The sequence below is a fragment of the Canis lupus genome, chromosome 9 (genome assembly GCF_011100685.1).
Source record: "Canis lupus familiaris isolate Mischka breed German Shepherd chromosome 9, alternate assembly UU_Cfam_GSD_1.0, whole genome shotgun sequence".
Classification (NCBI taxonomy): domain Eukaryota; kingdom Metazoa; phylum Chordata; class Mammalia; order Carnivora; family Canidae; genus Canis; species Canis lupus.
Window position 1 is genome coordinate 56,215,521 of NC_049230.1, and position 16,413 is coordinate 56,231,933.

General features: G+C 43.8%; 1 protein-coding gene across 12 annotated transcripts in view; it reads right to left on the reverse strand.

Moving 5' to 3' along the window:
- Positions 1-16,413, reverse strand: part of RALGPS1 (Ral GEF with PH domain and SH3 binding motif 1) — a 295,437-nt gene that overhangs the window by 48,131 nt on the left and 230,893 nt on the right. For all 12 annotated transcript variants that reach the window (XM_038549311.1, XM_038549317.1, XM_038549310.1 and 9 more), the window contains 2 exons: positions 4,711-4,848; positions 2,314-2,407 (listed from right to left, as the gene is read on the reverse strand). In XM_038549311.1, coding sequence (XP_038405239.1) covers positions 2,314-2,407; positions 4,711-4,848 — 232 coding nt within the window. The remainder of the gene's footprint in view (positions 1-2,313; positions 2,408-4,710; positions 4,849-16,413) is intronic.

A 16,413-nucleotide genomic window follows, 5' to 3' on the forward strand; every position in this document is an offset into this window, starting at 1 on the left:
TATTTGACAGAGAAAGAGAGAGAGAACAAGCAGGGGTTGCTATAGGCAGAGGGAGAGGGAGAAGCCTGATATGGCACTCGATCCCAGGACCCTGGGATTATGACCTGAGCCAAAGGCAGACGCTTAACCTACTGAGCCACCCAGGTGCTCACAATTCCTTACATTTTATTTCAGTTCCTTTTTCTGTTACTTTCAATTAAAAAAAGCAAGTATGGCATGATCCAATTTTAATAAATTCTATCATTTCATCCTACCATCTGTCCTTCTCTGTGTCTATACGCACTTCTTATGCATTAAAAATGTGCACAATTATGTTCACCTAATGCCAAAGGTCATGCTTTCTAGGTGGTAGGAGTTTGGGCAATTTTTCTTAAATAAAATAAAATAGACAAAGAATCAAGAAAAACAAGCACTGTTTGGGCCCCTTGGTCCAGTGTCTCCCAAGCTGATGGGGGCAGAGTGTTAGAAGTGCTCCATCATCAGGTAATAAAGAAGCCACTGCATCTTTCTGGGTGGGGAGCTAGTTTCAGGACATGAGTTGAGCCATGGAGGGTGGGTTCCTCATGCAGAATCACATGCCCTGCATGTTCTGTGTCATTCAGAGCCAGGGCCTCCCCGGGGAGGGACTCTGTCCATGGTCTGGGCCCCAGGGGTGAGAGTGAGTGCAGACTTCTTCCCTTGATTTCCCCACTTGGACCCTAACAAAGGGCCTTTGTAAAATCTAGGCTATTTAGCAGTAAGGGCAGGGGGTGTCCAACGTCCTTCAGAGTGGAAGGAGTAATTACTCATGACCTGCAGCTTGTCCAAGGATTATCTCATGGTCAGAAGTATTTATAGACCATTTTCTTCCTTAAAAGATATTAGTGTTAATGAAAAACTGCTGTCTCTTTAATTGTACTACTGGCACATGAATGGAAAATATTATCCCAGGACCTAAGTGGGAATAATTTCACACTCTGGGGTACTCTTTTCAGGAACAGCAAATGCTTTGTAAGTAAAATGAGCTTAATTTGTGTCAAACAAAATTTTAATGGTAATCTCTAGCCTTCATTGGTTGTTGTTACTATTATGTAATAGATCAAAATTTCACATTATACTCTGCTTTAACAAAATATTATACAGTAACAACTAAAGATATTATGTCTATGTTCCCAAAGACGGCTAATTATTAGAACCACCCAGGGAGCTTTGAAAAAATTACAAATTTCCAGGCTCCATCACGAACATACAGATGGTTATAAAGCTTCCCAGGTGACTCTGATTCACAGCTAGGGCTGAGAACCAGGACTACAGATACGGCCAGGTATAGAGCTGCTTGAACAGCTGTCCCCAAGGTCCTAGTGAGTGCCTCAGGAATAACCGGGCATGTTTCTAGTGGCCACAGTTCCCTACAACTTTCAGTGATTTTTGATGAAGACCAAGTAATCAAACTAGTCAAATTTTCAATACAAAACTGGAAGAGATAGATGGATGGATGGATAGATAGATAGATAGATAGATAGATAATGGGATCCAAAGAAACATGGCAGCCAATAAGATGAGATTTGAAAGAATACATGTAAAGTTGACATTTAGGGGGAAATGATCAATTATAAGATGGCTGAGATTTCCCCTGATATATCATCAGGTCATATGAAAAGTACTGAGACTCTTAATTGGCCTCAAGCTCAAAAAGAGCCAAGAAGGTGTCCAATCAATGTGGCAGACAGAGTTGATATGAAAAATCCTCCTTCTCCCTCTAAATACATAAAAATGCTGGATAAATTCCCAGGTGCCACAAATGAAGAAAGAACTGAAAGCCAGAGCAGGGTGAGTGGAAGATGAGGACAAAGGGCTCAGAGAGGTCTTCGTGGGAACTGAGTCTACTCCAAGGAGCTGCATGGCCTGGAGATGGGGCCTCAGCCAGTGCCGGATGGCAAGAATGCGGACAGCTGGAGCCACAGGGAGCTGCCTCATCCACGAAACAAGCTCTTGGAGAATTCTGCCAGCCTGGAGGCATGGCTAGAGCACTGCCTTCCCCCCAGCATTGTGGGGGGTGGGGAGTCACTCGTGAGGACCCAGAGCACCAAGCCTGTCTTATGAACAGCCACGGAGTCCAAGTTCATGCTACCTGTACAGCATGGGAAAACCAGGCAGAGATGTTCACAGAACAATTTCCTAAGAACTATGAGGCCTGTTGCAGCTGGGGCCAGAGGTTGCATTATTTGTTTGTACTTATGTGTGCTGCTGCAAGGGCTGCTGCAGTGACCTTTCACAAGCCCTGCAGGTGGCAGCTCACTGGTCCCCAATGGCCAGGCAAGAGCGGACACTCACTTGTAGTTGTCATCTTCCACAAACTTCTGGAGCTCTTCAATGTAGCGTACGGACTTCAGGTACTTTTGTACATGGGGCAGGGTTGTAAGGTGATCTGCAAGACACAGACAGAGCCCAAAGGCTTCAGTCTTTCCTCATCCCCAAATGAGAAGTGATGTTACCACCGAAGACACAGGGCTCTGCCCTTGAGGAGCTCCCCCACCCCAGATGGCTGGGCCATAGACCACATACCCTAAAGTCACCACCGTTCCTTGGCTGGGGAGAGAAAGGCTTCCAGAACAGACCAGAGCCAGGTGTTTGTACCCTAAAACAGGTTTCCACTGGGGTAACTGGGCAAGCCTCCCACCCCCTACATGACAAGAATGCGAGATGAATGAACAAACCCTATCCAGCCTGGTGTAGAGATTCGACCCAGGTCCCAGCACAGCTAGAGAGTCTGGCCCATGGGCTGGAGCTGCTCCATCTTGGGAAGAATGGGAGGGGCCTAGACCCCTGAGCACCTATTCTGTGCCAGGCTCTGTACCAGGTGATTTCCAGAAGGCATCTGCTTTAAATGCCACACCCGCCTCATTTGGGGAAAATAATATGCCTGTTGCACTGGGAAAGAAACCACGACAACTGGCAAATAGCACATCATTGAGAAGTGGCAGAGCCAGGTTTCAACCCCATCAGTGGACACCTCTGCCACACTGCACCACCTCTTTCTCAGATGCCCTCCACAGACCTCCATGGTCACTGTACCCAAGGGGGCTGAAAATCCTCTCTGGTCCTCTGCCATTCCTCAAGGGGTAGGACAGAACAAGTTGAAAGAAGGGGTGGAGGTAGCAAAGGAGGCTGTGAAGAGGAACAGAAAGGGGGTGGCGAAGTCCCCCTTGCTCTTGGGGACGAGCATCCAGGTGCTGGGAGGAGCTCCTGACGGCTCTGTCCCTTAACTGCAAGATTTGGAACAACTCATTCTGTTTCTCTAGAGCCTCAGTATTCTTGTCCTGGGGATAATGACACATGCTTCATGAAGCTGATGACTGAGAAGATGCAGGTGAATGAGGGTAAGAGTCATACGAGGATTTACTGAGCTCTTATGAAATGCTGGAAAGTGCTAAGAGCTCTGCATGTATTATGTTCCCATTTCTACCAATGAGAAAAACCTCACACTTGGGAGGAAGTGACTTTTCAGGAGGCAGAGCTGAGATTTGAGCCTGAATCTATTTGACCCCAAAGCTGAGTGTATAATTGCCCCACAGGCCAGTGGGACAGCAAGTGCTGATGTACTTGTGAATGGAAAGGACCTCCTGGGCAGGGGAGGACTGCATGGGGAGTCTGGGCCCCTCCCTGCTCCTGTGTTCAGGACAGCTGATCTGGAAGTGCCTGTGGAGGGGTTTGGCAGGGTGGAGGGGGCTTTTACTTCAGCAAGCCTGCCCCATAGAACCCCACCCTGGCTTCCATGTGGCCTTCCCAAATGGAGGCTGTTAGTTTTCTCATGCCCTGTGTATTATAGGTGGGGTTGGTTTCCTTCCTGCTCCCTTTGCTGCTTCCAGACTTTTATTCCTCCACCCACTTGTGAAAACCCTGCTTCACCCTTCACCAGAGGTACATTCCTGCAGCTCTACTACCTATTCCTCTCTTCATTGCTGACTTCTCCTGGCTGGCATCCTGGTTATTCTTGCCCCTTCCTGGAGGACCTGGACACTGGTTCACAGTTGAGTTCCACAACACAGAGTCCATCATCATCCTGGGTGGAATCGACATCTACATGGATGGTCTACCCAGTGTTCTGACTTCTCTATTCCTCAACTTCATTTCTGACAACCAGTCATACTTTGGATCTGGTCATGTGTAGCAGAGTGTGGCCAGTTTTACCAAGTCATCTCCTTTTTTCTTCTAGGCCCACAGCTAGATTACATTTCCTAGCCTTGCCAGCAAAAATGATGAGCACCATGTACAAATCTGGCCCATAAAACCTATTGTATGCTTCTCTCTCTTCCTGCACCTGCTGGCTAGTACACTAGAGGACTCTGAGGCCATGGGATATGGTGGCGCCACCACATGGAGGAACTGGGGTCCCTGAATCCTCTTGGAGGAGAGCTGCCTGGGGGGCTGCCCGCAGGCTCTTCATGGATGAATGACCTGGGAACCAGAAAGACCTGGGCTCCGCTGCTCCCCGTATGTGTGGTCTTAGACAAGCAACTGAACTATTTTCAGTCTCAGTTTCCTTGTCTATAACATAGAGATGTTTCTGAGAATCGAGCCTGTGGTTAAAGGGTCCAGTACATGTTGGATGCTCAAGATATTAAAATGAAGAGTTTTGTAGAGCTTTCTAGAACTTTCTCACTGATAAGGTGCTGAATTCAAATTTCAGTGACATAAAGTTTCACAATTCCAGCAACCAGGAATACTAACCATAGCTGCAGGAAACTTGTAAATCAGCGATTATTCGGAGAATATTATTCATTTGATTGGATCTTTGTTCATTTTCCATGATGCTGCCCGAGGCGGGATATGCAGAATCAATGTAGATTAGATCCAGAAGATAGATTCCTAAAATTAAAGAAGGTATTTAGTAATGTTGGACACTCACCATTAATCAGAACAAAATAGCACAAAACAACACTGCTGTGCTAGAAGGTATAAAGGGTGACTTATGGAAAACCAAGATACTATTCTGAATTCAATTCTAATCCTGACTATTAATTTCTCACATGATCTGCTCCACTGCAATCAAGCATCTGAGTAACAACCAAAATGAATGCTGGCAAGATTTTAGCATTTCTAGTTCAAACACTCTCCAGCCACAAGAAGAATTTTTATCTGTAACCCAATTGGAAAATAACAGGACATAAAAGGGACAGATACTTGTATTTTTCACCAACTGATGACATTGGATAGATCTAAGGTGTCGTATTCAAGACAACACCCATTTGGAATTCAGTTTTTTATTTATTCACTTAGCTATGTGTCTATTTTTCTATCTACACACACACACACACACACCATAGATTAACTGAGAGACAAGAGAAGAAATTTAAAAAGTAGGGATCCCTGGGTGGCTCAGCAGTTTAGTGCTGCCTTCGGCCCAGGGCGTGATCCTGGAGACCCGGGATCGAGTCCCGCACTGGGCTCCCTGCATGGAGCCTGCTTCTCCCTCTGCCTGTGTCTCTGCCTCTCTCTCTCTCTCTCTCTCTCTCTCTCTCTGTCTCTGTCTCTCATGAATAAATAAATAAAATCTTTAAAAAAAAGCAATAGTCCTTGGTACAAAGAACTAAGGCTGGATATTGAATTTTCTTGAGGGTGCTTCATAAGAAAGTAATGTGTGATATGAAAACATGGCTATGATAGCCCAGTGGAAAGCCTTGGCACAGCCTCCTGGAATCACCCCAGTTGGGATCTGGCCACCAATGGAAGAGGAGGACTGGCTGTACAGCATGATCCACACCTCAGGCTTTCTGGATGTGTGCATGGACAATGGATGGTATGTCCTCCCAGCAGCACCCCATAAACACTGCCACTACATTTACAACACTGGTCGGCTGAGCAGGAGTAGCAATGTAAAGCAGAATTCAAGGCAGAAAACACCGGACAAGACAAAGAGGATGACTGATATTAATGAAAAGCACAGTTAATTGAGAAGATCTAATGACTACAAATTTCTATGCACAAAGCAACACTGCATCAAAATATACAAAGCAAAAAACTGCTTTGAAGAAATGAAGTGAGTTCAATAAAACAACAGTTATAGAAGGAGCGTTTCCCATGTCTCTTCCAGAATATGTGTGTATGTGTGTGTATGCACATGTGCATGCTTGCATGCATGCATCTGTGTGCACGTATGTATACCTACAAAAATATACATGCATATGCAGATACATGTACATACCTGTGCATATATGAATATTGAGTAATGAAACTAACAAGCTTGGTGTGATCTAAATGAAAATATCATTCTTTTCAAATACACATGGAATACTTACAAAAATTGGTTATATATTAGACTATAAAGAAATGCTCAATAATTTCCAAAAAGGAAATGCTCTGTTACCTACATTTTTGAACTTACTACATTACATCTAGGATTTAACAATAAATATAGAAAGAATTCTAATAAGAAAACACACATACACACACTCATAAGCAACTTTCAGGTCAAAGAAAAAGCAAAAAACATAAATAAAAAAACTATTTGAAGATAATGTCATTAAGAACACTATAAATATCAAAGTGTATGAGATCTGACCAAAATGGTACTCAGAGGAAAATTTATAGCCTTAAAAGGTTACTATCAAACTACTAAGAATTATGACAAATGTAGTTAATAGGTATTTAATATAAAAGTTGTAGGATTTTTACATGGGTGGACAAACACTGCATTGACTTACACATACATTATCTTATTAATCCTTACAACTACCAATTTTATGGAAATGCAAAGGGGATACATAACTTGCTCCAGGCCACACAGCTGGGAAATGATGGAGGCGGGAGTCGAACCCAAGCCTGCCTCCCCAGAGCACAAGCTTCCTGTCATCACAGTGGAATGCCAGGGCTGGATATCATGAGTCATTCGTCTGCTTTAAAAATAGCTACACATTGTTATGGGAAACCATTAAATCACAGAAACATATGCTAGCTCTTCTAATTGGAGCCATTTCTACTTCCTTTCTTTTTAGTGGCACCATGTTTCCAAAATTTTAATAATCAGAAACCATTTCCCATGTATGGAAGCTCCAAGTTTGGTGGGTTGAAATCCACAGATGTATTCTTTCTTTGGATCTCATTTTTCCTCTCCCTTCTTAAAAATCTAATTCAGTTACCTCCCCAAGGATTCAGCAGTGGCAATCCTGAAAATCCCATTACTGCTTCAACCACAACAAAAAGTATCCTCTGGTGCTGAGCATAAAGGGACAGGACAGGAGACGTGTGGCACCTTTGTACTAGTTGGAAACTGTGTAGACTTGAATCCAGATGACTGAGTGGCAGAAGGAGGGCTCAGCCAGAAGCAAAGATGCTGGGGGCAGGAAGGTGGGGAGGAAGGGAGGTGGGGAGGAGTGGAACGGAGGCTTCTGGAAGCTCCACAACAAGCTAGGAACTTACCTCTCTACCCATGTGACCCTGCCATCAACCCCTGAGGGTTGAGGAGAAAACTTAAGCTCAGAGAGATTAAGAAATCTGTTTAGGACTCACTGTGGGTGTGTGGGATTAGAGCCCAGGTCGGTCTGGCTCCAGGGCCTGTGTTCAGACCCACTCACTGGCCCTCAGAAACACATAGGGGAATCGGCTTTTCTCAAATAACACCCTCAGCACGTTAGGTTGCTCTGTGCTTCCCTGTGAGGACTGAAACTGGCCCCTTTGCTTCTTCTCAGGTCCCTGGTTGTGCAAAGGATGGCCAGGAGATGCTCTCCAGTGCCTGCTTGTACCCTGGGGGCACAGGGAGCTCACTACTTCATCAGAGTTAATTCCACTGTTGGGGTGTTCGTTACCCCTCCACAAAATACATAGACTCCAATAGGTGTCTACCCCCCAGGACATGGAAGCACAGTGACACGCTGAAGACTAAGGTGGGGGAGGGTCTCCCCAAACAGGTCTGTTCCCAGCAACCTGGGCAGACCTTGAGCCTTGTTAATGCCTGGACAGAAACTCCATCTAAACAGCCTTTCAGTCCCACAACAAAAACTATTCCAAAGGCAGCAAATCTTTTACAGTTAATACTGTGCAAATCCAGGGAAATCTTTTCAGCATTGTTATTAGCCCATAACTGGAAATATGTAAAAGCCTAAACTGTAATGAAATCATAAGCATAGCCACCTCCCACTTGGCCTGTGCCTATGCTTTGCTAAGCCCCATACAGTTAGCACTCCCCACAACTGCAACATGATCCTTATTTATATCATTCATGTATTTAACATCTGATTTCCAACATCAGACTCAAAACTCATCAGAGCAGGAAGTGGGTCTTGCTCCAGAACTCAATCCCCAGCAGCTGGAAGAGAGCACGCAGGAGCTGCTTGGTAACTATTAGTTGAATGAAGGAATGCATGAATAAAGGCATATTCTGTGTAAGCTACACAATAGTCTTATGAAGTACACGACTACCCTCATTTTATAGCTGAAGATGGAGACACACTGAGAGTAAAGTGGTAATAGTAAAATAAATAAGAAAGTTTTTCATAAATGTATTTAAAATGTAGTATTTCTTTTCTTTAATTACTTTTTTTTTAATTTGAAGCATAGGGGACACACAATGTCACACTAGTTTCAGGTGTACAACATAGGGACTCAACAAGTTTATACCTTATGCTCTGCTCACCACAAGTATAGCTGCCATCTATCACCATGCAACACTATTACAGTATCACTGACTCTATTCCTCATACTCTGCCTTTTATTCCTATGACTTATTCATTCCATAACTGAACGCTTGTATCTCTCACCTCCCCCACCCTGAAATTTAATATTTAATACAATTAATTTAATATTTAAATAAATGATAATAAGAAAACCGAGCTCTTACTATGTGCCAGGTCCTCAGCTAAGAGCTTTGCCCAGATTATGGGATCTTAACAATAACACAGCTGCCAGAGAGGCTTTATCTCTATATTTACAGAAGAAACTGAAGCTGAGAGAGTTGCTTCACCTGTCTGAGGCCACACAGCTGGGAAATGGCCCAGGCAGGATTCAAACACAGGTCTGACCTGCTATATTGTCAGGCCTTCATTTACCCCAGTCAGATCTTCTGGTGCCTGACAGCCAGTGAGGCAAGATGGGGGCATAGCTGGATCTGAGGGTCTCAGGCTATGGCTCTTTCTGCCTGCTTTCCCCTGTGGGGTCAACACTCTCCAAGAGTGGTCACTCCTCCTGGCCACATCTTCCATCTCCTCCCCACTGCCTTCCTGGCACTCATCGTGGTGTATCTATCCTAGGTCCCATCATCACTGGGCCCTGTAAGCTCTGCCACATGACAGGCTGTAGTGGTGTAAGTGGGAGAATATGGGGCTTGGAGCCAGGAGACTTGGAACCCTGGCCTTGCCACTTACCAGCTAGGTGGCCTCAAGCAAGCCTTTCTGCCTCCTGGGGCCTCAGTTTCTTGACCCTGACTGGCGGTAATGAAGATGATCATGAGGACTGTCCTGGCCCAGGGCCTGGACCACTGAGGTGCCTGAGAAGCTGAGCTGACTGAGCCTGTCTCCTTGGCCAGGCCCCACATGGAAGAACGTCAGGAAGCCCAGGGGAGGGATGCACCCATCTGGGTTTGCCATAACCATGGATGGCGCCCAGATGCCGACCACGTGGTGGCCACCCACCTCAGACAGGCCAGTGTTGGGAGATTCTGTCTGGATTGGGACAGCACAGCTGGGATGTTTCAGCTCCTGTCCTATTTATACAGAGTTACTGCAGCAGACGAGGCTGTGTTAATGGTCTTGTTAAGATGGATAGTAATTGGACCAGTCACTGGCTCTGGCTGCCACAGGGCTGAGCAATGCCAGAGCCCAGGGCTAGACTGGGAGGTGCAGATGCGTTACGGGGAATGACTATACTAGTACCAGCCATGGTCTGTGACAGGAAGGGCTGACCTTGCCTGTACCACCATACCCTATAGTAACTGGCACAGAAGGTACTCTCACTCTCCCACTTTTGCAGATTAGGAAATGAAAGGAGAAGTGAGTTGTCTCACACCATATAGCTTGCAAGTAGAGGAATCAGGATTTCAATTCAGGTGTGTCTAACTCTAAAAATTTGGGACAGAGGGCCATGCTGAGGGCTGGGGACTGGGAGTCATTGGCTGGCACAGGGATGAGGGTCCCAGTCGTCCATGTTGTGGTCTGCCCCCACTCCCAGAGGATGCTTCTGGCAGCTGGCATCTGCCCCATGGCTTGCCCACCTGCAGACTGGACCTCCTCTGAGATGGACAGCTACCCAGAATATAACTTCTGCTCTGCTCCCTCCTTCCAAGCCCCACACGGGGCTTGGTGACACTCTGTAGCTGCGATATAAGTGCCAACCAGGCTGCCATGGGTGGGGCAGACAGCCCTGGGGCCAGGAATCCTCAGCTGGCTCTGCTATGGATGCCCTCAGGGGCATATGGCCAAACCTTCTTCCTGACGGTGCATGCAGGCCCCCCACCAGGGGTGTCCACAAGGCGCCCCAGCCCTGAGGAGGGAGTGCCAGGCTGACAAAGGAGGTGCTCTCCTGAACAGACACCTTCTCTTAAGCTGAGGGACACCCATGGTCCGTGGCGCAGAGCCCGCTTGAAGCTGGGCGCCCTCAGCCTCCCAGAGCCAGAGCCCACGGCTGGCACCCGGGCTCCACCACAGCCCAGAAACTCACTGCTCTCTTGTTTCTCCCATCACCACCCGCCTCACTTCCATCCCGAGGCTGGTTTTGGTTTTTCTCACACAGCTATCTATTTAATAAGGAAAATTCTGCTGTGTTGAGGGGAAAGAAACCCTCCACAGCATAAAAATATGCCACAGTTCTATCTTACACTTTCCTTTTTTTCCTCTCTCCCTTGCCTTTAAAATTTGAGATGAAAGACTTTTTTCCATGTTCTCCTGCTCTGCCTTAAAAAGATCACTTTCAAACTTCAGAAATGAGGAGTGCTGGCACCCAGAACTATACTTGTGTGGTTTGATCACATAAACTGTCTTGATAAATTCCAAATGAAATAACAAAACAGCAGCTCATTAGGGTTTTGTTTTTTTTCTTTTTTTAAAGAGAGCGCAAAGCAATTCCATCTCCTGTAGGAGATGTCAGCAGGCAGCTCAGGCTCCCTGTCAGATGCGGAAGACTGAATTTTATTTAGTGCCCACTAATATCAATCATGCAAAACACAGACTTCAGGACAAACGTCACTTAAAGAATATTCCTTATATGAAATGTGTTGGAAGCTCACTGATGCTGAGACCAATGTTTCCTAGGTCTGTAGAAAAGGGGCAAACCCAGCCAATGAGTCACATGTCAGGTGGTCAGAGACCATGTTTCTTAGATGAGCACATGGCTTCGTTTATCTCTTGGTGTTGAGGCTAATGAATCATAAAGGCACGTGGACAAAGTCCTGCAGCCTACACACAATCCAGGGGTCCAGGGGAGCCAAATCTCCTGCTGGAGATGAGGTGAAATGAGGACACAATCATAGATCCTCTCATGCCATGGGGATTACCTGGTAATCTACAGATGCAGTGAGGTAACCTACTGTTTGCTAATGTTCTCTAGGGAGCTATGGGACCGTAGAACAAATGCCAGTATTTTGATCAGCAGTGAAAAAAAAAAAAAAGGTGGTGTGAGGAGAAGGTACTAATCTGGTAATTATTATTTGGTTTGTTTTGTGCTGGATGTGGTGCTAAGTAAATTACATTTATTATCTCATTGAATCCTTCACCAATTCTACTGGCAGTGGAGAAGAAACTGTCATCTTTGTGTCTGGCTCTTGGTTTCAGGTCAAGCCATGATCTCAGGGTCATGAGATCAAGCCCCTAGTCGGGCCCTGCACTGGGTGTGAGAGTCTGCTTGAGATTCTTTCTCCCTTTCCTTCTATCCGTCCCCCCTGCACACACACACACTCTCTCTCTCACAAATAAATAAATAAATAATCTTTAAAATATTTTAAAAAAAGAGACCAATCTCATTAATAAAGATCCACAGATTCCAAATAAAACACTAGCAAACAGGGGTGCCTGGGTGGCTCAGCGGTTGAGCATCTGCCTTTGGTTCAGGGCGTGATCCTGGAGCCCCGGGATTGAGTCCCACATGGGGCTCCCTGCAAGGAGCCTGCATCTTCCTCTGCCTGTGTCTCTGCCTCTCTCTGTGTGTCTCTCATGAATACATAAATAAAAATTTAAAAAACACTAGCAAATAAAATTCATCAGTATTTTAAAATAATATTAGCAATTAGTAGTATATTAAAGAATAATACAAGAAACAGGTTTATTACAAGAGTGCAATGGTATTTAAGAGATGATCTGGAGAGATGCTAAAAAGCCATTGATAACTTTAATATCCATCCCCGGTAAAGCACTGAGCTAGGAACAGACTTCCTTAATGTGATAAAGAATGCATGTATGAAAAATTAAAACATGTTTTTTTATGAAAATAGTAAATGTTAAATAATGTTTTATTTTATTTTATTTATTCATGAGATACAGAGAGAGAGAGAGAGAGAGGAAGAGACACAGGGAGAGGGAGAAGCAGGCTCCATGCAGGGAGCCTGACGTGGGACTCAATCCTGGGACTCCAGGATCATGCCCTGGACTGAAGGCAGTGTTAAACCACTGAGCCACCCAGGCTGCCCTTAAATAATATTCTTAATATGAAATGCTCCTAATAGGACTGAGTCATCTGCTAACATTTAATACTATTCTGAACATACAAGTCAATGAGACAAGATAAGACAAAGAAATGTGTTATAAATATATTTTTAAAGATTTTATTTATTCATTTATTTGAGAGAGAAAGAGAGCACACACATGAACAGGGGGAGAAGCAGGGGGAGAGCGACAAGCAGACCCTGCGCTGAGCATGGAGCTTCATGGGGGCCCGATCCCACAACGCTAACACCACAACCTGAGCCAAAATTAAGAGTCAGACACTCAACCAACTGAGCCACCCAGATGCTTCAGAAATGTGTTATAAATAGTAAGGACACCTATAATATTGCCATTATTTTCAGGTGATATAATTAGTTATCAAGTTAGTTTTATAATTAGATAATTTAGAATACTCAATTGAAAAATTGTTAGTATTAAATAACAGAATTAAGTTCAAAGAAATTATATATAAGTCAATAGCATTCTTATATACTAGAAATCAGCAGCTAGGGGCACCTGGGTGGCTTAGTCAGTTAAGTGTCTGCCTTTGGCTCATGTGATGATTTTGGGGTCCTGGGATGGAGCCCCACATCAGGGTCCCTGCTCAGTGGGGAGTCTGCTTCTCCCTCTCCCTCTGCCTCTCCCCATCCTGCTTGTGTGCATGTGTGTACTCTCTCTCCCATAAATAAATAAATAAATAAATAAATAAATAAATAAATAAATAAATAAATAAATAAATAAATTCCTTTAAAAAAAGGTAATCATCGGCTAGAAAATGGAGGAAAAAAAAGAGAGAGAGAGAGAGAGAGAGATCCTGTACAGTAAAAACAGAACTATAAAATCCCTGGGAATAAACTTAAATCTGTAAGATCTATATGAATAAAATTCATTTGATAGAAAATTACATGACACTTACTAAAATTAAATATGCACATTTCTTGGGCTTATTAATCCTTTGAAGAATCTACTTCACTGAAATAAAAGCACAATTCATAAAAATATGAACTTTGCCTCTATAATTCTCTGTATTTTACTTGTCACAATGAGAATGTAACACTTTGGTAACTAAGATAAAAACTAATGAAATAAAAATATCTTAAGAAGATGCAAATAATGAGGATATATATAATATTCTTAGATGGGAAGACTTAACATTGTGAGAATGTCAATCATTGCCTAATTAATATATAAACTTCATTTTAAAAGTACATTTTAAGTTAATAGGGTCTGCCAATAAATGGCATTGGGACAAGTGATTATCCATTTAGGAAAATATAAAGCTGGTTGTCTACTTCATTCCTTAAGATAGAATAAATCATTGATGACTTAAGGATTGAAATCTAAGTAGGAAGTAAAGTACTAGAATAAAATACAAGAAAATCTTTTTATAACTTTAGAGTATACAAAGGTTTAAGTGTGACACAAAACTGTAGCCATGATGGGAAACGCTGATATTCTGGACTCCATCTGAACAGAAACACTTATGCATGATCAGAGAAAGTGCCATATGCTCAAAGGCAAACGACAAATGTGCAAATGGGAAAGATATTTGCAATTTATAAGACAATCACTAGTTCTGATATACAAAGACCTCCTACAGTAAAGGCAAATAATGTTACAGAAGATGATCAATAAAGGTGCCAAAGATGCCTGAGCTTCACTACTAATCAAGATTAAAACAAAATTTTCTTTTTCTGGCTATTTATACTGGCAAAAGTCAAAAAGGTTGGTAATACTTTGTGTTGATAAAGGTATATGGAAATAGTCATTTATATAAGGCAAATTACAGTATAAAGCGATAGAAACTTTTGGAATGAGAATTTGGCAGTATCTATCAAAAATTTCAAAGATACATTTTCCACGATCCATCAATTTCACTTCCAGAAATGTATTCTATAGTAATATTCCTACAAATTAGCAAAATAAACAAGGATATTCATTACACCATTCTTTGTCATTTATAATTGTGAAAAACTGCATGGTTTAGAGAAATGATTTTTTTTATCCAAGCAGTAGAATGTGATACAGCTAATTAAAATAAAGTGTATTTCTAAAAACTGACATAAAAAGATATCTATAATGTCCTTTTAAAAAGATTTTATTTATTTATTTGAGAGAGAGAGAGAGAGAGCATTGTGCACATGAATGGGAGGGGAAAGAGGCAGAGGGAGAGGGAGAAGCAGGCTCTCCACTGAGCAGGAAGCCTGATATGGGTCTCATCCCAGAACCCTGGGATCATGACCTAAGCCTAAGACAATACTCAACCAACTGAGCCACCCAGGCGCCCTTTTAAGTGAAAAAAATCAGGTCTGACTTTGTAGACTTATATTGATTCACATGTGCAGGCACACGCACACAAAGCAGGCAGGGGATTGGTGGTGGTAGAGAGGATTACTGCCCAAGCTGCTAATGGTAGCCATCTTTAGGGATGGAATTTTAGGGTTACCTCCTGTTTTATACAATTTTATATATTTTTTAAGACTTTAGCTATGAATATGTACTACTTTTAGAAATGTAAAAGAGCAAGGCCCATCTTCTTCCCACTCTTCCTTTCAACTATTAGAGAAGCAAATACTTTTGCGACAAGGAGGAGGGAGGTAATATTTTACACGATTTTCCAAAACTTGGTCTGTAGGTTGTGATTTAAAGGCCACCGACCTATATAGACTGCCTCTGATATTGTCTCCAGGCCACCACTAACACTTCATTATTTCCTGACTCCTCTCTCGGCTTTTGGTCTCCACCTCCAATAATCCATCCTGCATCCCATGATCTTTCTAAAACTTAATCAGACCGTGCCCTTCTCCAACTTAAAATTACCCAGAGACTTTCCATCCCCAGTGGGCAAGTGTTTGTGGCCTTGTGGGTTCTGCCCCCACCTGTCCCTCTGGTCTCTTCTCCATGTGGGCCTCTTGTGGTTGGGAGAGTCATGTCGTCCCCTCGCCCACTTGGCCTTCTCCTCTGGATGTTAGCTGACTCCTCCTGGAATACAGTGCCCTTCCTTCCATTACAGCATTTATCATACCCTCTGTGACAAGGACATTATCTTACCCAGCCCTGCAATCTTCAGGGGCCAGCACTGAGCCTAACACAGGGCTTAGAAGATGTTTGGGCAAGAACTGGACAGGATATTAGATCTTTATGTGTGCATACCCAACTCTCTGGTCCAGCATTGAAATTCTGCTGCTCAGTAGAAGAGTGTCTTGGCCACGGGGCACCCCACTCCATAGCCACCCCATTAGGGTCAGCCCTGTGTTCCAGTATTTCCAGGCCAAAATACCCACGTTGCTCTGAGTGCTACAATGGGCTTCCAGAGTAGCTGACGTCACCACAAGGAAATGTAAGATGATTCCCCCGGTGAAAGCCTCGGAAACCTGCCTCAGACTGGGTAGAATTGGGGCTGCCCATGTGCCAAGGAAAACACTTCCGAGCTTGTCTTTCCAACTCTGGCTCAGAGAATCGCTACTGTGCACAGAAAAGCTTCCTGGACGTCCAAGGCCACCAGGATCCCAGCCAGAGAGTGAGCTCACGGACGGCTGCTTCTTCCACTCAAGTATTTTCCACTTCCTCTAATGTGCTCACGTATCTGTGACCACACTTCACCTCACAAAAAGTAACCGAGGCAAAGGTAAAACTGTCAGGCTTGGTCATTCCTCAATGGAAACTGTAAGAAAACATGACATCCTAAACCTCAATCACCAATCTCTGCATTCTCTGGAAAACAAGCAACAGATTTTCAGAGGGTCAGCTAGATCCAAATTGATTTTCACTTTTGTAAAGCAAATTATTTTCTAGTTTTGCTGAAATG